Source organism: Cervus canadensis, chromosome 13 (genome assembly GCF_019320065.1).
Source record: "Cervus canadensis isolate Bull #8, Minnesota chromosome 13, ASM1932006v1, whole genome shotgun sequence".
Lineage (NCBI taxonomy): Eukaryota > Metazoa > Chordata > Mammalia > Artiodactyla > Cervidae > Cervus > Cervus canadensis.
The window spans coordinates 38,219,294-38,244,407 of NC_057398.1; the positions used below are offsets into that span (position 1 = coordinate 38,219,294).

General features: G+C 41.3%; 1 protein-coding gene across 6 annotated transcripts in view; it reads left to right on the forward strand.

Moving 5' to 3' along the window:
• VPS13D (vacuolar protein sorting 13 homolog D) overlaps window positions 1–25,114 on the forward strand; it is a 267,732-nt gene that overhangs the window by 137,656 nt on the left and 104,962 nt on the right. For all 6 annotated transcript variants that reach the window (XM_043485295.1, XM_043485297.1, XM_043485298.1 and 3 more), the window contains 8 exons: window positions 2,927–3,090; window positions 4,281–4,389; window positions 6,509–6,688; window positions 8,928–9,044; window positions 9,892–10,041; window positions 15,079–15,228; window positions 16,181–16,277; window positions 18,404–18,552. In XM_043485295.1, the coding sequence (XP_043341230.1) occupies window positions 2,927–3,090; window positions 4,281–4,389; window positions 6,509–6,688; window positions 8,928–9,044; window positions 9,892–10,041; window positions 15,079–15,228; window positions 16,181–16,277; window positions 18,404–18,552 (1,116 nt within the window). The remainder of the gene's footprint in view (window positions 1–2,926; window positions 3,091–4,280; window positions 4,390–6,508; window positions 6,689–8,927; window positions 9,045–9,891; window positions 10,042–15,078; window positions 15,229–16,180; window positions 16,278–18,403; window positions 18,553–25,114) is intronic.

The following is a 25,114-nucleotide window of genomic DNA, read 5'->3' on the forward strand; positions in this document are numbered from 1 at the left end:
GTTAGTGTCAGGATTTATTTTTACCCTCAGTTCTCCTGTTTGGCTGGTGGGAGTGCCTTTAGCCTTCTGTGTCCTTTGACATAATGCCCCCTCGTTCCTTGAGCACTTTTGTACTTTGTGACACAGCAAGTTATTTTGGGCTCATTTTATATGTTCCCTGCAGCATTCCTGGAATTTGCCACTTCTTTAAGGAACCCTGATTCCTTTTATCAGAGAATGGAATTTAGAAACTTCAGGTACATCCATTGGTGCCCTTGTTGCTGTGTCTCTGATCCCAGACCCTCTCAAGGGACAGACCTAGGGGTTGTATGTACACATGGCATGTATATGCACACACAGGCACATATATATCTTGGTATATACATAACATATGTGCATATGCATACATATATCTTATGTGTGTATTTATATATTAAACAGATTTCTCTTTCTCTGTATATTAAAAACCAGCCTTTCACAGTGATAGTTCTAATTCCAGTCCAGCATCACAGAGCTCATTGTAATTTTTTCCCTTTTCATATTTGTGACTCCCTTGTCCAGTACTAAGAATGTACTTAATTTGATCAGTTTCCCTGAATGTAAGCTATGCACTTTCACCACAGTTGTGCCCCTGCCCCTCCCCTGTGTGGATGCACCTTGTTACCTCGCATGGGCTCTGCTCGCCACATTCTGGGCAAATTCCCTACCAGCCCCTACCCTTCACAGGAGTACCCTCCTCACCTAACAACCCATCCTAGGCTCACCTCCCCGGCCCCATTATAATCCATGGGTGACATGGATTATCACCCACATGTGTTTTCACGTCCCACTCAGGGTCGGGCCACCATAATACACCCACCCACCGTCATGTGTCCCCCAGGTATCTCCTTTCTTCTGTCTCACCTAAAGTTTTAGGACTAAATTATATAGGACAGGGGCAGGGGAAGGGAACTGGAAGGAGAATGGTGCATCTCAGATTTTTAAATGAAGGTTTGGGTCCTTTCCAACGATGATGAGCCTGTACACATGGGCAGGCAATAGTGGAATCCGTATATGAAGACTTGACTCCACCTGGCATTTGGGCTTTGATTCCCAATCTGGAACACCTCCAGGAAAACTTGAGATGCGCCATGTGGTTTTGGTGCTCTGGATAGATGTGTTCCCTTACTGTGAACTGAGAAGGAAGCATGTGGGGATTGCGGGTGGAGCATGCAGCTGAGGTCCATCTGTGTTCACAGGTGCAGGAGGCAGTAGCACACAGTAGAAAAAATGTCATATCTTTTAGATTTGAGTTCTGGCCTTGCCATGTAAAGGTGATATCTACTTTCTCACATTCCTTCCTGAGCCTCATTTTCCCACTGATCTTCCAGGTTTATGAGAAGGATCAACTAAGATACTATACATAGCGTGCTGTGTAAAGAGATGTAATCATGATAACGTTGCCAACATTTATTGAGACATTACCCTGTGCCAGGCACGTACACTTAATCACAAGAACCCTCAGAGGTAGCTTAATTTCCCTGTTTGAAAAATCAGCAAAGACAGGCTCTGAGAAATTTAGTAACTGAGCCAAGGTCACTTAGCTAGTAATGAAGCAGCTGGGCTTCAAGTCCTGGCATTCGACTCCAGCAGTCATACTACTTTCTCAGCTTTTACTTTGGAGAATGTAGCGGAAAAGCTGTTTTTCCAGTGTGAGGTAGTGTGTGGATGCGTTTGTGGAATCCAGAGTATGATCCTGACAGGTCTAGCTGGAGTATTCATTCCCATAGAAAGAGTCTTCTCAACGGTTTGGTGTTACTGAAATGGAGTTATGTGGATTGTTAGAAAGGTAGTGTGGCAGAGTGGTTAAGTGTGTCCCTGCACTCACCCTGTGGGAATTCAAACCTTCACTCTGCCACCTACTCGTTATGTGACCGAGCTGGAGTTTCTTTATCTCATTGAGACTTAGCTTCTTCATTTGTAAGTCAGGGAAATAATAGTATATACTTCACTGGATTGTTTTGAGGCTTAAATGAATTACTGTGTGTAAATCACAGTGATCAATCAGTGACTGACACATAGTAAATATTCATAGTAAATAACATAGTAGACTTTATTACTATTATTATTGCTTCTCATGAATTGGCCTGGAAGTCCCAAGTGCTGTTTATAAAATATTGCTAAGGAGAAAATATATTTAGAATTAGTAGCAACAATTTAGTATAATTTCTGAATATAATCAGCTTAATACTGAACGCAGCTGACCTGAGAATTGGAAACCATCAATGTAGTAGGTATCGCTTAGTAGCTCAGTCTTGTCTGACTCTTTGCAACCCCATGGACTGTAGCCCACCAGGCTCCTCTGTCCATGGGGATTCTCCAGGCAAGAATACTGAAATGGCTTGCCATGCCCTTCTCCGGGGGGATCTTCCTAACCCAGAGGTTGAACCCAGGTCTCACACATTACAGGTGGATTCTTTACCATCTGATCTATCAGAGAAGCCCTCTATGTAGTATGCATCCATGATAAACGTGGGATGGGGGAGAGCCCTGGTAAATTCTTGTTGTCTGCCAGTTACGAGCATCACAAAAGACCAAGTGTTGAGAATATCATATATACTTTATATAATTGGATCTCTCTTCCACGTAAGGCATGGAGGGTTACTACCAGGAAGAGCAGTTAACAGCTACTGGAGGGAATTAGATTGAACCTCGACTCACTAGTTTGCTCAGAAAGTAAAGTTTTAAAGTTTACATTATTTGGGTTTTTTTTATTGTTTCAAAGAGTTTAGCAGGTTTCATCCAAACTGCAACTGGGAATTGACAATAATGCAAGTTTGAATTAAGCATCTGTTAGTATCTAATGTGGACAATGTCCTTTTTAGTACAGTTCCTCCTTGAGAATTCATCCAGCCCTTGTCTGGAGCTGTGTCTGCACATGATGGCTCTTTCTGTCTCTGCCCGACAGGAACCAGGGAAGCGCTCTCAGCTGTGGAGGATGACTGGAACAGGCATGCTGGCCCACGAGGGCTCTTCCGTGCCTCACAACCCCAGTGAGCCCTCGGCTGCCCGCTCCGCCGAGGGCTCTGCCATCTTGGATATAGCTGGTCTCGCTGCAGTCACTGACAACAGGTAACTTTCTAGGCAGCTTCTGATTCAAGTTTACCACTTTCAAATTCAGACTCAGAGGAAATGTATACCCAAAAGCTATAGTTTAGAAGTGAAGTAAGAATTTGGTTTTTCTTCGACAATAGAATTTTATTTCCAAATATGAGTATTGGGTTTTTTGCTTTTAAAAGTTATTATGGAAATGCCCGTGGAGATGTTAAAAAAAAATCAAACAATAAGAAGGATATGTTATGAAAAGTGAATTTATTTTCAGCCAAACGTCTATCTGCCATTGCTCCCTAGAAGTGAATGTGCTCAGTCACGTTAGTCATGTCCAACTCTGCAGTCCCATTGACTGTAGCCCGCCAGGCTCCTCTGTCCATGGGATTTTCCCAGCAAGAATATTGGAGGCCCTCCTCCAGGGGATATTCCTCACCCAGGGATTGAACCCACATCTCTTGTATTGCAGGTGGATTCTTTACTGCTGAGCCACCGGGGAGGCCCCAACTGCTCTTGGCAAGCATCAGTTTGTAGTTGACAGGGTCCCCTCATGGTCATAAATTCAACCATACTTTGGGAGGCATTTCATGACCAGCGCTCCCTAGAAGGGAAAAGTTTGGTTTTTAATCTAATAATTTTGTTAAATCTTTTGAAAGCAGAAATAAATTATTAAGAAAATAATCAAATGTGTTTTTATGACTTAGCTCCTTGAATTCAAATCAGCTCTTTAACTTTGAATAAGTTATTAGCCTATACCTCAGTTTGCCCATGTAGTCAGTGTATGTTTTCAGCTAATACCTTGTTTATTTCCAAAATGACTTTATAGGACTTACAAGTTAAAACTCAATATAAAATAAAAGTATTGGAAATAAAGCAGAAAAGATTTTTGAAAATATTTTTAAAACCCTTTGCATACTGCCTGAGACTGCATGATAACTTGTCATCGTGAGAAAGCAAGAAAACACATATTTCATTTATTAAATTATGAATCCCTAAGTATTCGTATTTGTTGACCTCACTGCTTTCCATTTTATTTTATTCTTCTTTCCTCATCTAGAGATAACCTAATTGCCATAGGATTCAAGCGAACTGTCTGTTAGATTTCCAGGGCAGAAGATATTAGAAGCAAGAAGAGTAAAACCCATCATCCTGATACTGTCTTCAGACCTGAAGTGTTTGATTCACAGGACTTGTTACTTTTTCCTTTCTTCCAGATACGAGCCACTAATGCTTCGGAAGCCTGACCGTAGGCGGAGCACAACCCAGACTTGGAGTTTCAGAGAAGGGAAGCTGACCTGCGGGCTACATGGGCTGGTGGTCCAGGTCAGTAGGTTTTGACATCCTCAGTTGCAGCAAGCAGTGGTTGAGCCTTTTTTTTTTGAAACAGAGTCTCATTTAGAATATCCATGAGATGTTGTTGAATGGGAAAAAAAAAAAATTACAGAGCAAATATGTATTCTTTCATTTTAGTCAGGAAAACCATGAAACTTAGTGCATCTATGCATATTTACCCAGAAAATATTCTTGAAGGTGACATATAAGAAATGTTTTAGAAATGGTTGCCTCTGAGTGATTTCCCGCCCCCCCACCCCCCCCGGCTTATTTGGATTTTTTTTTTTCCTTTGATGAGATAAATTACCTATGAAGTTTTAAAAAGAGAGAGAAAAATGTCAGCTAAAAGCTCACCATAAGTTAGACAGATTTGTTTTAGACCTGTGAAGTTAAAACTGTCTTTTATAAAGTGTTCTCTGAGATGGTAAATAATCACCAAGCGCTCTGCATGCTCCAGATTCTGTTTACTTGTGCATTCTTAGTGGTGCCCAAATAAACATTTAATTGTAGCAAATGTCAAAATTAAGATTACTGGTCAAATCTCCCCTGCCCTCAACTCAGCCAGTTCACCGCATGCAAAACTCCTGGGTACTTTATAAGCAAATGTGTGTTTGGAAAATTACCAGGAATTTGGATTTTCTCTCCTTCTGGCTTCAGGCCAAGAATGGTACCATGGCTCTGAGATGGGTAGCAGAGAAGATGTGTGAGAGGTTTGGGCATAGAGCAGAACAATACGTGTGACTGTGTATGCAGTTCTGCCTCAGTTTTACCCAAAAGGCAAACGCTAGAGCTAGGCTAGAGAGGTCTTAGTGTGTTTGACCTGGGGGAAACCTGGCCGTCCTTCCATAATGGGAGCTTGTTCTCCAGGGCAGCAAGTGAAACTGTAAGGAGCCTCGGACTGCTGTTTGGTGAGATTTATTTTCTTTATCTCTATTGCCCTGAGCTTTTTTCATCAAAGACAAGCTGCTTATATGAAACACACATCTGGAATGGATTTGTGATTTTCAATTAGCAATACAATTCAGACTTCTAGAGGCAAAAGAGGGCTTGTTATAATTGTTGGGTTCTGTGTCTGACCCTGACTTTACTTCTGGTTTGTTTCTAAAGCCCTTGTAATTCCAATTCTTTTAGAGCATCCCCCTGCCCCGCAAATCCCTTTCTGGTGTTTGTTGTTTCTTGAATCTATTTCATCATTTCTCTGGTTGTGAGTGACCCTATAACAACAGTATTCAACAAAGCAGAATGTGTTTTGGTTAGGGAAATAAGCTTGTTTCAATCTTATTATTCTGAATAAAGTAATTGATGGCATTAAAACATTTTCTGACACTGTCCTTATAAGGTTGTGTGCACGTTCTTCTAAACCTGAAACAGTCATAAAAGGTTTCTCCATGTTGAAATCTGTCCTATAAACCCAGCTCAAATTTTCCTTCTCATTACTTACTGTTTAAAAACTAACAAGGGGAAATCGAGACACTTGTGCTATCATTTTCTCTAGCCCTGTGTGCTCTCCCCCAAAGGCATCATCCTATAGAGTTTTAGTTTTTACTTGGGGCATGTGGCAAGAAGGTGCTTTTCTCCAAAGGCCCAAATAACTGGCTATCAATGACATCACAATTCCCTGTTTAATTTTGGAAGAGACACCATCTTTGATATTTGATGGTCCAGCCATATGCATGTTGGGGGAGGTTTTCCATTCAGCATTTGCTTTTTATTGGAAAGCTGAGTGATGGTGATAATTTTTAAATTTTCAGAATGTTTCAGATTTTTAAGACAGCCCTAGGGAGAACACTCAAAGAAACAGGACTTTCGGAACTTTTTTATTTTTTATGCTTATCTTAATGACTAGAAGTTATCACTAAGCTAATATGCTGTATTTGTGGAATTATCTTACCCAGAATTCCTTAAATTCATGCAGTATAAGTTTCCATCTTGGCCCTAGTAATCCTACTGTTTTTTTTATCAACTCTAAGACTGAAAAAACAGTACAAGTTTTGCTGTATGTTGACCTTCAGAAGTGAGTTTAAATTTGGTGACTTGTTTCAAATGACATGTTAAATTGTCAAAGTTAGTGCCTTTGCCTTTTTTCATACATCTTTCCTCTGTCCTTTAGGCCAAAGGAGGGCTGTCTGGTTTGTTTGATGGAGCTGAAGTTGTTCTTGGTCCGGACACTTCCATGGAGCTTCTGGGGCCAGTTCCACCTGAACAACAATTTATTAACCAAAAAATGAGGCCTGGTTCTGGAATGTTGTCCATCAGAGTTGTTCCAGATGGACCAACTAGAGCGCTCCAGGTGATACTTTATTGTAAGAACTGACATGAAACTCAGTGTTCTCCCTGTGAGTCATTCAACAAATATTTATTGAATTATCTATGCTGAACATGAGGATATCTTGTCCTTGTTTATAAAATGGGGGTAAGACCTGCCTCACAAAGTTGTTATAAGAATTAAAGTATAAGTAAGATATGAGATGGTATTTTAAAAGGTATAAGAATTAATTTATTGTAACTTATAAGGAAATGCAGGAGACCTCAGTTTGATCCCTGGGTTGGGAAGATCCCCTGGAGGAGGGCATGGCAACCCACTCCAGTATTCTTGCCTGGAGAATGCCCATGGACTGAGGAGTCTAGCAGGCTGCAGTCCATTGGGTCTCAAAGAGTCGGACATGACTGAGCGACTAAGCACAGCATACAGCACAAGGAAAGAGAATCTGAAAAAAAAAAGATATATATGTGTGACTGAATTACATGCTATACACATGAAACTAACACAACATTGTAAATCAACTATATATGTCATTTTAAAAAAAGGATGAGTAAAAACAAAATATGAGAATTAAAAAGATACTATCAAGAATAGCGCATATTATTATCCATCATTATATATGTTTATTGTACATTTAAATAATTGACATATTAATAACAGTAACAACAAGAAGATCTCTGAGGTCTGTAATCAGACAATTTAAAATGTTATGTTTTGAAAGTAGGAGTGGAAGGTGTTATGAGTAGTATCTAGAAAGGATTTGTATGCCCAGATTTGGAGAGGGGCTTTCTAAGCTAAGTAATACTTAAGGTGAGATCTAAAGGTTAACTGGAAGGAGTTAGCCAAATCAAGAAGGAAAGACTGGGGACTCCCTAGCTGTCCAGTGGTTAAGCCTGGGCGCTTCCAATGCAAGGGCAAGGGTTTGATCCCTTTCAGGGGAACTAAGATCCCACATGCCCTGTGGTGTGGCCAAAAAGAAGAAGAAGGAAAGGCAGGGGCGCTGTGCCCTAAGAATGAGAGTATTAACTCACCAGTTATTTACTGAGCATCTGTTAGAGCCGGACACAGTTTTACGTACTGAATCTAGACTAGTGAACAAAGTAAGTTCCCTGCTGTGTTGGAGCTTTCATTGTAGTGGAAGAGATAAACCATAAGTAGTAAACAAAGTAAGTACATTATATATATTTGGGAGGTTGATAAGTGAAGGCCTGGAGATAAAAAAGAGTGATCTTACTGGCACCTAGAATGTGCTAAGAAAGAGGCAGGAGACAGTAGAAGGGGCCAGAACATTAAAAAAGCTTGACACATGCTAAAGATTTTGTGTTTTTTCTATGGCAACAGAGAGTCAGAGGGTGACATGATCAGAAATTTATTTTGACTTGCTCACTTTGGCTGCAGTGTGGAGAGTTGGAGTGGAATGAAATTGGAAACAGAGAAAAAAGCCAGTTGGGAAAGACCTGGATGAAAGATTGTGGTGATTCAAACCAAAATATACGGCAAGAGATGGACATGAGGAGACTGGAGAGAAATGATTAGAAATGAGAACTTAAAAAAAAGAAATGAGAACTTATTAAAGAGTAGAGTTGGTCAGATTGACTGTGGGGATGAGAGAGAGGAAGGAGTCAAGAGTGGCCTTCAAAATTTCAATTTGGGCATTTAAGAGGATGATAATCTACATCACAAAGAAATGTATGTAGAGCAGACTTCTGAGGGAAAACGAGGAGTTAAAGTTTTGAACTTATTAAGTATATGATACTACATGAAAATGTCCAGAAGTCAGTACAAGTATGGGTCTGTAGCTCAGGGAGAGGTCTGTGCTGGAGACAGGGATTTACCAGGGCTTGATGAATTCGAATTAAGGAAAAAGAAAAGATGTTGATGATATGTAACAGTGAACTGTCTGAGACAGTACATCCTGATCCACAACACTTCTTTAAAAAGCACCCTTCTCAAGGCAAAAAACAAATGCTGTGATCCTGAGCTTTGCATATTTTGACTTGAGCTATAATTCTGGATCACCTACAGATGCCTACCCCACACTGTATGAAACTCTCAAGGTCCACAGCTTGGTGTTAGTCATACAGACTCAAAACCATGTTTGCTTCATTATTACATAAATCTGACCTTAGCAGTGCTTTGGAAACCATTAACTTCCATAAGATTATTGAGTGCATAGTGACTTTTGACTCATACAATTGGTGTGGAGTGTGTTTCGCAATGGAAGTGTGAGCCCTCTTACTAAGTACAGTGTTTTATTTGACCTCAGATAACAGATTTCTCCCAACGGAAAAGTGACCGTTCATCATATGAAGTGGATGAACTTCCTGTTACTGAACGAGAGCTGCAGAAACTAAAGAATCCAGACACAGAACAGGAATTGGAAGTACGTTTGAACTCTTGCAAGGTCACATCTTCATTATAAGTTTGTTTGGAATTTTGCTCTTTGATATTCTCAGTTGAGACCTTCTTTTTTTTGTTTTTGTTTTTTGGGGTTTTTTTTTTGCCCTCTCTGACTTCTAAGTATCCTTGTTACTTCACAGTACTTAATGTTATCACAACATGAATGTGTGAATATGTTAGTTAAATAACAGCTCAGGTCAAATCAGGATGTAACAGACATTGCTAGAGTAAGATGAAAAATAAAGAATTTAAACAGGACCGAAGATTGAGAATAAGCAAACTAGATCTTATCTTTTTTTGGCTCCAGCTGACTCTGACATCTTCCTTCCTCTGCCCCTGTTTGTCCATTGGAAAGAAAGTGACAAGTTTGCAAAGGAATATGAGATGAGTGTGATAAAGCACACTTATTCCTCATTTATTCAGTAATCTTCTGAAAAAACATAAATGCCTTTATGTACAGCACTAGATTGGATGTTATGGATGTTCAATGAATGACTTAACGAGAGCTTGCCTCCCAAATAGGAAGAAAGATTCTCAAACAATTATTTTCCTGTAATAAAATGCAGAATGTCATTAGTGCTCCAGCAGAGGTTTTATCATATCACTGCTGAGTTCTTGTTGGGGTGAGGAGTATGCCTGGAGAGGAAGGCTTCTAGTAAGATGATGAAATTTGAGCCATCTAGGTCAGAGTTACAACTCTTCTTTAAGTGGTGTTCATAGGCTCAGAGGCAGAAGAGAGGGACTTAAAGCCATGTGTTTCCTTGTACTCTCCTGGCTACCTTAAGCTCTGATTCAAATTGCCAATGTGCCATATTTTGGTTTTCTTTTAGGTGCTTGTGAAGTTAGAAGGTGGAATTGGGCTGTCTTTAATTAATAAAGTCCCAGAAGAACTGGTCTTTGCAAGTCTTTCGGGAATCAACGTGCACTACACACAGCTGGCCACCAGTCACATGCTTGAACTCAGCATACAGGATGTACAGGTGAGTGGGGGAGGCTCAGAACTTGTTGATTTTATTTTTTTTCTTCCTGCTGAACAGCTGACCAGATCAGTGTTTAATGTTCTAGGAATTTAGTGCTCTGTGGCTTTTAAAAAATTGTTCTATGAAAAGAATCATTTTTACCTACATTTGTCTTTAATGATTTTTCCAGACAGCAGAATTCTAAATATAATATCTAGCCTATCAGTAACTTGGAGAACTTAGTCAAGGTGGCACAGAGGAAGGTGACTGCTGGTTCCCCATCTTGTAAACAGAGAAAACAATGAAAATCCTCTAACCATCATTTAGAAGAACTGAAGTTCACCGCAGGGAGAAAAGAGAAAAGCTAGGGAAGTGAGTTTGTGCTTCTGACCAAGATGGAGTACAGGGATCTGATTTACTGTCCTACCTGAAACACCCCCCAAATCCAGATAAAATAAAGAGACAACAGATTCAAGACACTAGACATCAGGCAACAAAGGACAGTAATCTCCGAAAGGTGGGAAACAAAAGATGTGAGCCCTGCAGTCATTCCAACTTTGTTGTTGTTGTTTGGTTGCTAAGTTGCATCTGACTTTTGTGACCCTGTGGATTGTACCCCCCTGGCTCCTCTGTCCTTAGGATTTCCCAGGCAAAATATTGGGGTAGGTTACCATTTCCTTCTTCATCACTCCAGCTTGCTGCCTTGAAAAAGTTTTCAGGCTCTGCACCAGGTGGAGAGACTGAGACAGAGCCTGTAGAGTGGATGAGCTGAACAGAATTGAGAGTCCTAGGACCAAGGCAGCCAGAGTTCATAGGACAGCAGACCTGGGAGGGGCATGCTGTACAGAAGGAAATCTCCGGAGATTTGCAGAGGGCCCTGCAGGTATGCAGCAGAGACACAACAGATCAGAGGTGTACATGAGGAGACTACCTTCTGAAAAGCTCACAGGGGCAGTGCCTGCAGCTCACCCCCAGCTGCAATGGGTAAACTAATAATTATGGGACACTGGGAAGAGCCTTCCAGAAAGTCTTGGGCCTCCATGGTACATGTTGAGGCCTAAGCTGAGCACTGCTCCAGACCTACCTGACAAATCAGTCATATAAAAGGAGGCTCTGAAAGGATCAAGCTGTTTCCAAGTAAATTAACCGTATCCCTGAACAAAGCTCCAGATTCAATGGAATACAGAAACATCCAACACCCAGCAGAATGAAAACCACAGTGTCTGACATCCTGTCAGAAATCATCAGGTGTGCCAAGGGGCAAGGAAACACAATACATAATGAGAGCAGTGATCATTCCAAACCAACCCAGAACTAACAGAGACATTAGGATATTCAGAGAAGGACATTAAAACTTACTGTAACTATTCTATTCCACATGTTCAAAAAGTTAAGTGGAGAGCTGGAAGATAGTCAAAATCTCAAATCAAACTTCTAGAAATTAAAGTGAAATAGATAAAAACACTGGATTTGATCAGAAGCAGATGACACAGTGAAGAAAAAAAACGATGAGTGAACTTATAACAAGAGAAACTGTTGAAATACCCAGAGAAAAATAATCCAAGGGGAAAAAACCTAGAAACCCACAAAGAGACCAGCATCAGTGACCTATGATAAAACTTCAAGCAAGCGAATATCAATACTATATAGATAATTGGAATCCCTAGAACAGAGAGAGAGGAGAAGACAGAAAAAAAATATTTGAAGAAATTTTGACCATAAAATTTTCAAACTTAGTGAAAACTATAAACTCACAGAAGCAGCTCAAACACAAAGCCACGTTCACACCACCCCCCTTGCCACACACACACATAGTGGAAGCTATACCAAGGTACATCATAATCAGTTACTCAAAACCAGTGATAAAACATCCAGATTAAAAAAGCATGTTCCTTCCAAGGAACAAAGGTGAGAATGACAGCCAGTTTCTCATTGTGAACAACACAAGTGAGAAGATAGTCAGCAACGTTTTTACAGTATTGAAAGGAAAAAACAAACTGCCAACCTAGAAGTCTGTGCCCAGCAAATAAATCTTTCAGGAACCAGGGTGAATTAAAGGTGTTTTAGACATTCAAAAACTAAAAGAACTCATTTCCAGCAGATCCACACTACAGAGAATGTTAAAGGATTATCATTAAGGCAGAAAGTAGTGATACTTCCATCCATGCCAAAACCCTTTTCAGAAGAATTTTTTCTTTTATCATATATCACAGATAGCAAAGGGTTCAGGCTAATGACATCACATTTGTTTGAGGATAGAAAGTTGGTATCTTGTACCTCCATTTCTTTGTCTTTCTTTTTTAGTATTACAGAGATCCAAGGAGTCATTTGATGTTCATTAACTTCATAACTATACTTAAACAGATACTTCTTCTTGTAGTGTCTCTTGATTTAATGTGTGCTGTAAATCATAAAAAATAAACAGATTTGAGCATTTACTATGATTACAGTACTGTGAGAAAGAATTTTTAAAAGCAGAAAATTTAGTCCCACCTTTCATGCATGCGTGCTCAGTTGCATCAGTCATGTCTGACGCTTAGCAGCCCATGGTGGGTCCATGGAGCCCACTAGGCTCCTCTGTTCATGGAATTTTCCAAACAAGAATACTGGAGTGGGTTGCCATTTCCTACTCCAGGGAATCTTCCCAACCCGGGGATTGAACCCAAGTCTCCTGTGTCTTCTGCATTGGCAGGGAAATTCTTTACCAGTAGCACCACCTGGGAAGCCCAGTCCCACCCTTAGGGAACTTCTAATCTGATTGAGAGAGTAAAACAAGGATCAGAAGAAATTTGCAGTTAGTACACTTATGCCAAATGTGTTTGGGGAGAGTATAGAGAAGAGGTCAGAGTAAGGGGAAACTTTACTGTCATTTCACCTATTGGATGTGACTGGTGGGTTGTCGCTGATATTGCCTGTGAGTCAGGCATGGCACTGGGCTCTGCAGATATCACTGTGACCCAAAGGGTGACGTTTCTGCTCTCTGAGCTGAGAACCTAGGGAAGAAGTCAGCCAGTAGGGAAGCGAGCAAGCAAGTGAATCATTCCATCCTGGGACACTTTCTGTGAGAGAATAAAGGGAGATGGTGCTGCTTTGGGTAAAGTGGCCTCGAAAGCTCTTCCTGAGGATGTGGGAGCCAAGCCGAGCTTAGAGGAGGAGAGTGAGATACCAGAGAAAAAGTGTTCTAGGGGAAAAATGTTCTGGAAAATTCTGAGAAGTGGGGGGAACTCACCCACCTTTGGGAAACAGCAGGGAGGCTTGTGTGCAGGATGGTGGGGAGCCTGGATGACAGCCACGTGTGGTGGAGCTGAGTCCCGCTGGCCCTGGCGGCGTTGCCGAGGAGGCTGTGCAGTCCTCTGAGAAAGGGAAGCCCCTGCAGGGTGTCCAGAAAGGAGGGACATGGTGTGTGTTTTTGGTGGATCACTCTGGCTGCTGTGAGAGCATGTGGGAGGAAAAGGAAATGGAAGCAGAAAGAAGGGCTTTAGGTCCCCCGCCCTTCCCTCTGTACCATGAGAGCCAGCAGAAGGACTGCCCACAGCGACTGGACAGAATGATTCTGTGGAAGTCCTGGTGATACAGTGCAAAGGTCAGGGCTTGGTGCTTGAAACACCTGTATCTGAATCCCCACTCTCCCACTTACTACTTGGTGAATCTGAGTAAGTAATGTAACTTCTCTAAGCTTTTGTTTTCCTGTTTGTAACATAGGGAGGAAGAACACTTAACCTTTAGGACTGTACTGAGGGGTGTGCTAGGTGGCGTGTGGGAAGGACGCTGAGGGGATACCTGATACATGCTCTCTCCTCTTTCCTCTTCCCAGTGTGGGCCTGTAGGGTGAAACAGGAAGTGAAGATGCTCACTTCCTGCCATGAGCCTGCCGACATTCATGAACTTGCCTGAGTGTGGGGAGAGTGTTCTCCGTGATGCTGCTCATGGGGGATGAACAGAGCAGTCCCTGTTTCCGCCACTGTCATCACTCCATCCCTAGAAGGAGTTGACTTGAGGATGGGTAGCTGTGCCTGTTTGGCAGCCATTTGTTACTGATTTTTGGTTTGAGCTCTTTTGTTGCTGTTGTTCAGTTACTGAGTCGTGTCAACTCTTTGTGACTCCATGGACTGTAGCACACCAGCCTTCCCTGTCCTTCACCAGCTCCCGGAGTTTGCTCAAACTCATGTCCATTGAGTTGGTGATGCCGTCTAACTATCTCATCCTCTGTTGCCCCCTTCTCCTCTTGCCCTCATTCTTCCCAGCATCAGGATCTTTTCCAGTGAGTCAGCTCTTCACACCAGATGACCAGTGTATTGGTGTTTCAGCTTTAGTATCAGTCCTTCCAGTGAATATTCAGGGTTGATTTCCTTTAGGATTGACCGGTTTGAGTTCTTATTCAGGGAATCTGGAACGAGAGAAACATCAGTAACCTGTTGGCTGAGAGTGTCCGCTTTGGGGACAGAGAGAATTGGAGTTCAGTTCTCGTTCTGTCACTGACTAGGTGTAGAGCCTCCAACAGGGGTGTCTCTTTTCGGCTTCTTCATCTGTGACGCGAGGACAGAGATGGTCCCCAGGAGGTTGTGGTGAGGATGCAGCTTTAATAACTCGGACAGCCTGGCAGCCGTGGGACTTGCTGAGATGATCCTTGTGCGGGGACTAGCTCAGTGCTTGGCACATGGTGGTGGTTACTCGCTCAGTCGTGTCTGACTCTTTTTGACTCCATGGACTGTAGCCCACCAGGCTCCTCGTCCAAGGGATCTCCCAGGCAAGAATAGTAGAATGGGTTGCCATTTCCTTCTCCAGGAGATCTTCTGACCTGGGGATAAAACCTGCATCTCTTGCATTGGCTGGCGGATTCTTTACCACTGAGCCGCCAGGGAAGCACCCTTGGCACATGGTACTCACCAAATAAAGTATAGCTCCTGTTACTACTACTATTATTGTTGCTGGGTTTAGTGGAGGTATGTTTTTCCAAAGGTACTTTCTGAGTGACCTACATATTTTGAGATCCAGTCAAGGGTAAAAATGAAAACTGAGGAACTCGTCCGTTTTTGTCACTGCTTTTTCATGTCCCAGGTGGACAACCAGCTCATTGGCACCACTCAGCCCTTCATGCTCTACGTGACCCCTCTGAGCAACGAGAATGAGGTCATTGAGACAGGCCCGGCTGTGCAGGTGAATGCGGTGAAGTTCCCCAGTAAGAGCGCGCTGACCAACATCTACAAGGTAGGCTGGTGGACTCGCTTTGTCCTCTCACAGCCCAGGCTGAGAGCAGCAGTGCAGGCCGCAGATGGAAATAGTCCAGGGGGTAAAGGCACAAGCAACTCAACACGTTGTGTAGCTGGATTGATGGAAGTTTCTCTTTAAACTTTATATTCTCAGTTGTGCTGTCGATGAGTATCAGGTAATAGAACTGAATCCATCAGAGTGTGTATTTTTCACCATGAAGTCTCTGCAGGAAAGTATAGCATCTTCTAGATTGATCGTGACCAGGTATCTAGACTATGGTCTAGATATATTATTAATATTATAATCTATAAATTAACACACAGCATTGTAAAACAGCTATACTTCAACAAAATAAATTAAAAAAAAAATAATCTCAGACTACTGGACAAGGGGTAGGAGGGGCCTGACTTGGGACAGATACCTTGAGCTGCCACAGTGTTCACTAAAAGCAGATCATACTAAAAGTAGATCATTCAAAAAGTGATACACTTTCTTTCGTGGAGAAGTCTTCATGTACAAGCTAGTGTTACAAAGCTAGCTTGTCTGGAAAAATGGGAGCTAAGAGGTTGCTCCTCATATTTCTGGTCCTTTGTTACCAGGGCCAGTGGGGGCCATGCCTGCATGTGGTCCTCACATTTACAAGTCCAGTCTCCTCCTTGAACTAGATGCCATCCACATGAACTCAGTTGCATGGTGCATCTGAAAACGTCGTCCTGACTAACTGACACAGATGCCCTGGCGCCAAGCAACAGGATGGTGAATCATCTATTAAACATCTTCTGGAATTTTGGGTTCATTATAACATGGAGAGAGATGAGGCAGAGGAAAATTGGCAATATGATTATGAAATCATATTAAGAGACCATGCCATACCATTGGGGCCTTCTTAGGTTGCAGATGAAAGTTCCTCTGACGTTCGCACTGTAAATCAGAATTTCTTTCTCTCTAGCACCTGATGGTCACGGCTCAGAGATTCACGGTACAAATTGAGGAGAAACTGCTCCTCAAGCTGCTGAGTTTCTTTGGCTATGATCAAGCTGAATCAGGTAATGTCCAGTGTTCCAGGTTTGTATCTGGGAATTGGTACTAGGGTGGTGTTTTTTAGTCTGCTTGTGAACACAGGTAGCCTCTAGATGCCTGGTGAGCTGCCTTCCCAATTCGTGGTCTGAGCGGGGAAGCTAAGGCTTGTGGTCCGTTTTTGTTTCTCAGTGTTGCCTGTTGACAGGTAGTGAGGTATGCCTGCATGTGGAGGGCCTTCCGGACCCAGGCATACCCAGGGCAAGCCTTTGGGAAGCAGTCTTTTGTTCCTCTTTGTTTCTTGGTTTGTTTTTTTTTTTGACACATCTGCTTTAGGATGGCAGAAATGATATTATTCATTTAGCTGACCACTTTGTTTCCTAACCTTTGTTTATTAAACAGACTCAGGGCCAAGAATCAGAAATCCCTTCAGCAGTTCTTTTGGTTTAGCTGAAGAAGAAAATTGGCCAGTCTCAACCCCTTAACTTTATATTTTTCACATCTATACCCTTATGCCTTAATGTAATTACAGAGGTTTTCAGTTATTGTGCTATTTTGGAGAGAGGAGTAAGATGAGCTATTGAAAAACCTAAATTTTCCAGCGATGCTCCAGAAATTATTTAGCTGTCGTCTCTTTGTTTTAGATCCTCATCATGGCCTTTCAAGACTGTTTATACAGCTTAGAAAGAAGTCAGTAATGCTTAGTCTTTTGAAGACTAAATATTAAGCCTAAAGAAATGATAAGATTGAGACTTCTAATGTTTGTCTGCCCATGTTGGCTAGGGGGAAAAAATTCCTGGGGATTTGTGAAATAGGTGCATACATACACACAGTGCAAGAAAAATGTTTTTGCTCTTTTTATCCCAGACTTAGAATTTAAGCTTTAAGCATATTTGGGGTCAAGAGCAAGATCCTGTGTGTCTAATGCTGCGTTCTCTACTTTGGGTGGAAACGCCAGTGTGTGTGTGTGTTCAGAAAGCCACTTGAGCTTGCTGCCAGGTATCTGTTCTTGTTGGGTACCTTCCTGGGAAGTTTTGCTTTAAATTTGATTGGACATGCTCTTCTTGTAAGTTGCTCTAAATAAATTTCTCCCTATGCATTGTCTAGTGGATTTAGACTTATAAAATCCTTGCCTGCCTTTCACTGAGGAATCTCCTCCACTTTCTATAACTGTTCCTATTCCCTGAATACAGATAAGCCTGTCTTTGTTGTGCTACCTTTTTTTTTCTTTAAACCTATTCCCCTCTTTCTATAAATAGAGCTATAAAAGCTTCTAGTATAAATTTGTTTGATGTGTAGCTATGTATAGTCCCTTTGGTTTTATTTCTAAGGCGCATAAATCCAAGTGCAGATGAGCTGCCCACACAGATGTGGGGACCAGCATCAAGCTGAAGAGCACACTGCTGTGTGTTAGCTCATGTTTGTCCCTTTTACTTCATGAGATAACAAGTGAGTAATGTGCTTCCATGTGCTATTTAAGTGATGTCCTCTGGGAATTCCCTGGCAGTCCAGTAGTTAGGACTCTACACTCTCGCTACCAAGGGCCCAGGTTTGATCCCTGGTCGGGGCACACAGGCTTCACAGTGTGACAATAAATAAATAAATAGTGTCCACTGTTTGGGAGAGAGAGCATCACTTGTCCTGATGTCAGTTCTTTATAGCCTGCAGCCTGTTTCTTTTTAAGACATTATGTTTTGCTCAGATTCATCATTTAATTGGTCATGTTCATTATGACTGAATGAAAGTATGCTCCAAGTACTTATTTTGATATCATTTTCTGAGATAAATTCAAATAATCTGGGTCATTTATAGTAATAATAATGATAAGGACAGGATTTCTAGAAAGTGTGTTGCCCCATGACCTTTGACTTTCCCACCTGGATTATTTTTTCCAGAGATTATATCTGCCAGGTGGTGCAGAGTTGCAAATCAGTAGTTTAAGCTATTGTACTTTTCTGATAAACAACGTGAACCACATCTGCTTTTATATAGAAGTGATATCAGGATGCTGTATGTATTAAAAAGCTAAATCTAGAGAGATAAATGTTTTCATCTTCCTATGAATTTCTTTTCAATGTGCCTGAAGTATTTGAATCACGAGACTTTAAGGAGACTTATTAAAAAAAAACAAAAAACAATTCTACCTTTGTGCCAGAGGTGGAAAAATATGATGAAAACCTCCACGAAAAGACAGCTGAGCAAGGCGGGACGCCAATCCGATACTACTTTGAGAATCTCAAAATCAGTATTCCCCAGATCAAGCTGAGCGTGTTCACATCCAACAAGCTTCCACTGGACCTCAAGGTGAGCTCCTCACGGGGAAAGTTCTAAAAACCACTTTTCCTAAGAAAAGAATGAATGTGCTTATTACTACTTGCCTTTTCCTGTCCAGCCTCATCATTTGTAGCAAGTATTTTTACAGGTTTCCCTTTCTGAGACAGTTTATCAACTCATACGTGTATGTAGAGTGGACCCTTGAGCAGCACGGGGTTAGGAGCACCCATCCTCCTTGAACTTGAAAATCCACATAGACGTTATCATTGGCCTGCATGTGCGGTTCTGCAGCCAAGTGCAAACCACTGAAAAAAACCCACGTGTAAGTGGACGATGTAGTTCAAACCCATGTTGTTCAAGGGTCAACCGTATCTTTCTTTCTTTTTTTTTTTTTTAACATTTAAGTATGACTTTACTGAAGATTAAAGAGTAACAAAAGAATAAACACAGAATGACATAAAAACCCATCTGCCCTCTGCTTAGCCCTTGGCTTATCTCAGTGAGGCAAAAGCCCATTTCCTGGGCCGCCCCCAGACTCAAGAGAAAAGCTGCAGCCCAGACAGTATCTTCTCTTCATGCCCAAGACTCACCTGCCCTCCTCCTCTCTTAAGTATTCACCCCTTCTTGAATGGTTGACAGTAGAAATGTCTACCACCTTCAGGGACGACATGGTTACATACCCACTGAGATGTGGGGCCCCCCACACCACCGTACCAGGATGTGACACTCCTACAGAGCATCTGGATGTGCACTTGACAGATGCAGTCTGAATACTGTCTTTATTTTCTACAATAAAATCTAGTAAAAATTAAGGGATGTTCCTCAAATTCTGATACAATATTTGACTCAAAAGTTCATATACATTTTTCCCCTATACTGAGCTGCCCCTCAGTGTCTAAGAAATCAGGAGTTTTAGAGATTCATGTGTCCTTAATGATCCTCTGCTTGATAAACAAGGATTTTGGAGTTCACAGGGCTTTGTCCCTGAAGATAATACAGATAATTAATGTAGAAATAGATAGGTAGTGGTAGGAGCAGAAGGAGAACTGGGTGAATGTTGAAAAGCCTTTCCTTGGGTGGAGTCTCCATCTGCCTCCCTGCAGCTGACACCCATTACTTCTGGTTCTTTGCTCTATTGCTCTTAAAGATGGTTATGATGGTGTCTACCTCCTCTCTAACTACATGTCTAAGACTCCCGCTGCCCCATGCTGCCTCCTTGAAGATGCTTCAAGGTGGTCTCTCTTTCTGAGCGGAAGGAGCTAGAGACATGAACAAATAAGTAGTAAAACTGGAGTCTTAAATATACACACCTCTGGGTCTGCCCACGTTGCAAGCAAGTGAAGCAGCCCAGTGGGGACACGGCCCTCAGCATGTGCACACTCCGTCTGAAATGGGCAGTGCAGCTCAGCTCCAGCCCGTTGTCATGGGGTAACGTGAACCCAGAGCTGCCAGATCTTCGGAATTCTTAAAGTGGAACCGGAAATCTGGACTTTTATGTGGAATCTCCTGGTCTTTAAGTGTTGGCAACCCATTTGAATTTTTTTGTTTTTGTTTTTCAACCTTGTGAGCCTAACAAAACACATGTGCGGGCCTCATGTGGCCCACGATTTGCCTGCTCACAGCTTCCAAAATAGACTTATAGGTAATAGGACAGTAGCCTGGTCCACATCAAGTCCTATTTGGACCAGGACAGGACCAGGGTGATAGTTTCATTAAGACAGCAAGTGGGGTGAGTGGTTGGGAGTGCTGGTCGGGAACCAGGAGCTCCTGCAACAATCCTGAGAACAGTGCCTTCTCGATGGACTGTCCTGTTGGCTTAATTTGCTTTAACTTCATGTTCCCCAGGAGACCGAAGATACTTATAATCAGCATGGGAGTGGGGGGAAAACCGTGGGAAAACCACTATCTTGCTCATATTCACAAGTATCCACTTGACTTATGTGACCCTTCGGAATGGGTTTGTTTGATAAAGTATATATTCCCCCAGAACACTTGGCACCCGCCCAGCAAACCAATGTCAAGCATTTCCTGAGAGTTAAGGACTTCTTGTTTTTTAAATCATCTTAACTAAGAAACACAGACACCTAACTGTTCTCTTTCAGATTGCTCCCAGTAGAAAACTTCCCCCCAGACTGACAAATGCCGTGTGATTTTCTCCAGTTGAAGTGACTCCAGACCCCCAGTTCCAGGGTATTGACACTTACCAGTTTGCTTTCCATGCAATAAACTAGGAATCATCGAGGTCTAATGTTTCATTTGGCACTATACTGAAGGCCAAAGTTACGAGGTGTGGGCAGGGGGCACTCTGAATGTGGTACATTAATGTCTCACACCAGGCGGTGGGAATTGGGACATCAATATTAAATCCTTAGCTTGTGGAAGTCACCATTTCATTGTGTCTTGAGTTCTCCTTATGGAGTCTGGGACCCATAAAATAATGTCGTTTATTCAAAGAGTTTTCTAACAGAGTAATATCCCTTGATGAGCAGCTCTTAGGAAGTGCAATCCTCTCTTTGAGATGAATAGATAACGGCTAAAAGAATGGAGTCCCGTCCCAGAGCAGGAATCATGAGAGTCTGACTAAAAGGTAACCGCGTCTTTGGTATTGAAGGAATAATTATCTTGATTCTCTTGACTCCAGACCAGAAATGAGGCTGTCAGAAGTCTCAGAGGGAAGTCTCTCCAGGTTTACAGTGAGGGTACATTATTGCCAGATAGAGTGTCTGTTCAGAGGACTCTCAGCAGTCTCACAGGTGCTATCTCGATTGGATTCCTTGCTCTGCGATGGATGAAGGGGGAGATAATAGCTCCATCTCACAAATGCAGAAAGGAGCGCAGGGCATTCCCCACCCCCCGTTCTCCATTATTCCAAGTTTGCATGTTAGGGAGCAGCTGAGTGACATGGAAAATGCCAGGTAGTCTATGTGTTCTTTTGCCTTTTTTTTTTTTTTTAAAGATCAAAAGAGTCCAGGAACCTTTAAAAGGTTTCACAAGGTGGCCTACAGCAGTCCTTTTCCCATTTAGAGCATTGGGGTATTACAAAAGAAGGGCTTTAATTGAGCAATCTAGTTTGGAAGAAAACCCACATTTTAACGGTCAGAGAGCAAGAGGGTGGGGGTAAGGGGGAATTTCAAACAAAGACACTATTTAAAAAGCCTAAAACTGTCTTCTCAAAGGCTTGAAATAATTTGTTGGGAAACTTCAGACCCTTTACTTTTTTCCTCCCCTCCCTAAATAAAAACCAGATTTGTTAAAAGGAAAAAAGATCCAGTATTGTTAATTGTATTTCAGAAAGTGCCAGAGAGGGAAATATCCCTGTAGTTTTAAACACTGTCCCAGTAGGAAAATGGGCAAATACCCTGCTTCACATAAACAGTCTCTGTGTACCATAAATAAACCTTTAAAGAATGAATTCCAGACAGTTTTGTTTAGTGCAGGATAAACTGAGAAAGGAAAAGACGTGGCCCAGGGACTTGCTTGTCATCTGAGACCTTATGGCATATGGACAGGTATTTCTTCTTTAACTCTAAAGTTTCTGCAAGACTTCAGCAAGTTTTTTTTTTTTTTTTGGTCTGGTGGAGGTAGGAATGGACAGTTTCCTATTTTTATGAGGAACTTATGAGCACAGATTGCCTTCTCCAGTGTCCATTTTATAACAGGAAACTGTCTGCTACTTGAGTAAATAAGCATCAACTTTGTACACTACTGTATTTGATTAGTCATTTAGTTACTGCAAGAAAAAGCCCTGATGGGCTCTTCCCCTCCTGTGTTTTGACTCGCCAGAGTGACCTGAAGGTGGCAGAGTAATTCATACCAGTATGCCGTAGAGCAGCTTTTTCCACTGTGGGAGGCCCCACAGCAGTACCAGATAAAGATTACTTTTTACTGAAAGGCCAGAATATTTCCTGGTTCAGACAGTGCGTTGGCCACTCAGAAAGGGGATAGTGTCTCTCATGAGGGTTTTGACAACTTAGTAGAGGTATTAAAGTCTTTTTTGTATCAATATCATCTGTGGTTCTTCAGTGTTTGGCTGCAGTGAGGAAGTGGGGTACAAAGCTTTTTGCCATCTCCTTTGTTTTGATCTTATTTCCTGTTCTCTGAGAAGAAAGTAAGGCTCAGAGTTGTATTGCCAAAACAGAGTGCTGAACTGATGTTGGTACCTGGCTTTCCCAGCATATTTATTGTTTGGTTCTGAGCAAAATGGTGAAGCCTGCCGGGCCTCAGTTTCTTCATCAGAGAAACGGGGAAAATAGGGCCTGCTCACTTCATCATCACTCACCATGTGGATGCGCAAGTTGTGCATGAATGAGAGCAGAAAGTTTTTCAGGAGAAATAAAATAATCCTCTATTCTGGTCTTCATGCTTTCCACCAGATAGTCACGGTTGTGAAAATGAGCATGCTCTAGTCTATGATCTACTAATTACCGGCTACAGGAGTTTAGGCCACCCACTTAATGTTTCTTTGGGGTTGTTTGTTGTTGTTGTTGTTTAAAGAAGTGAGAGTGTTAGGCTGAATTGAAACTTGAGGATGCTCTTAATCTCTGAAATGTTTTGTTCTGAAACTTTTTAGTAGGCTACTAGTGACTTCCCAAGGCACCAGGTGCGGTGGTACTCTTTCCTGGCATGTCTTTGTATGGCCCTCTGCCATGTTTGCTACTATTGACTGCCCTGTTGTTGACCGTGTCCTTTCTGGTTCTCCTCTGACTCTTCCGTTTGTTTCATCTCTTCTCCTAACCCTATGTTTATCGAAGAGGGTCATTTTTTACCTAGTGGACTAAACTCTCTGGTCATATCACTTGCCCATTTTAAAGATAATTTTATTAATGCTTTATCGCTAATAATTTTAGAAGCTCTTTATAGAAGGTTTGTTTTTGATGTAAGTTGCAAATATTCTTTCTCTGGTTTTTCACTTGTCTTTTTTCTTTGCTTTTGGCGTGCATATGTTTTTTTAAAATCATGCAAAAGCTTTTTACTTTATGTTGTCGAATTTGTCAGTCTTTTTCCTTTTTCAATCTGAATTTCAACCCACTCTCTGGTTTTAAAAAATTGTATCTTGTTTTTCTTCAATTACATGATTTCATTTTAGTTAAGCATGCTCCTATTCCAAAAGAACTTAAGACAGACTCTGAAGATATATGCTGAAGGATTAAAAAATAAGAGAAAATGAAGTAGAAAGTCCATTAAATTGCATATGAGATTTTAATATAAAGCCATTTTAATTCAATGCGGAATATATAAGTGTTCTAAAATGCTATTAGACTGTACAGATAGTGATATGGAAAAATATGAAGTAAAATTTGTTATCACACTCTACATAAGAATAAATTCCAAACAGATCAGAGATTTACTGACATCATTAGCATGAATGAAAAAGTGTTTTTATATTAAAAAAGGAGAGCACTTGGCATGCTCTCTAAAATCCTTAAATGTCAATCATGTTAAATAAAAATATAATTGGAAAACAGACTATATCCAGAAATTGTTAACAGGCTTATAGCAGACCCAAATCAGCTAAGAACTACAAGAAAAGCTAGACCGAAAAAAGCCCAAAAGTCTGTTGAAGGTATTGGAAAGTTACCAAGTTAGTACTTGAGGGTCCACAACTTATGAGAGGAGAGAAACTCAATCAGGTGAGCCAAACATTAACTCTGGTTTTATTTTTGAGACAATTCTAATTGAGAAAGGTAGAGAAGTCAAGCAGAAAGCAGCTCTCAAAAGTCAGAGAATCAGAGTAAAGCTTTGGACAGTCTCATGGGGCTGGTCAAGCAAAAGCGAGAATCCATTGCTATTAAGAGAGCTGGTAATTGAGGGCCTCGTATCTTTTTTTTTATTGACGTATGTTTGATTTACAATGCTATGTTAGTTTCACGTGTAAAGTAAAGTCATTCAGTTATACATATATGTATTCTTTTTCATCTTTTCTATTATAGGTTATTATGGAATATTGAATATAATTCCTTGTGCTATGTAGTAGAAACTTGTTTATTTGTTTTATATGTAGTAGTTTGTATCTGCTAATCCCAAACTCCTAATTTATCCTCCCCCAACCACTTTCCCCTTTGGTAACCACAAGTTTGTTTTCTATGTCTTTGAGTCTATTTTGGAAATAAGTTCATTTGTATCATGTTTTAGATTCTATGTGTAAGTGATATCATATGATATTTGTCTTTCTCTAATTTACTTCACTTAGTATGATAAGCTCTGGGTCCATCTATGTTGCTGCAAATGGCATTATTTCATTCTTCTTTTTTTTTTATTGTTGCTGTTCAATCACTCATTTGTGTCTGACTTTTTGTGATCCCATGCACTGTGGCATGCCAGGGTTCCCTGTCCATCACCAACTTCTGGAGCTTGCTCAAACTCATGTCCATTGAGTCAGTGATACCATCCAGCCATCTTGTCCTCTGTCGTCCCCTCCTCCTCCTGCCTTCAATCTTTCCCAGCATCAGATTGAATTTTTTTTATAGCTGAGTAGTATTACATTGTGTGTGTTTGTGTGTATATATATACACAAACACACCATATCTTTATCAATTCATCTGTCAATGGATATTTAGGTTGCTTCCATGTCTTGACTATTGTAAATAGTGCT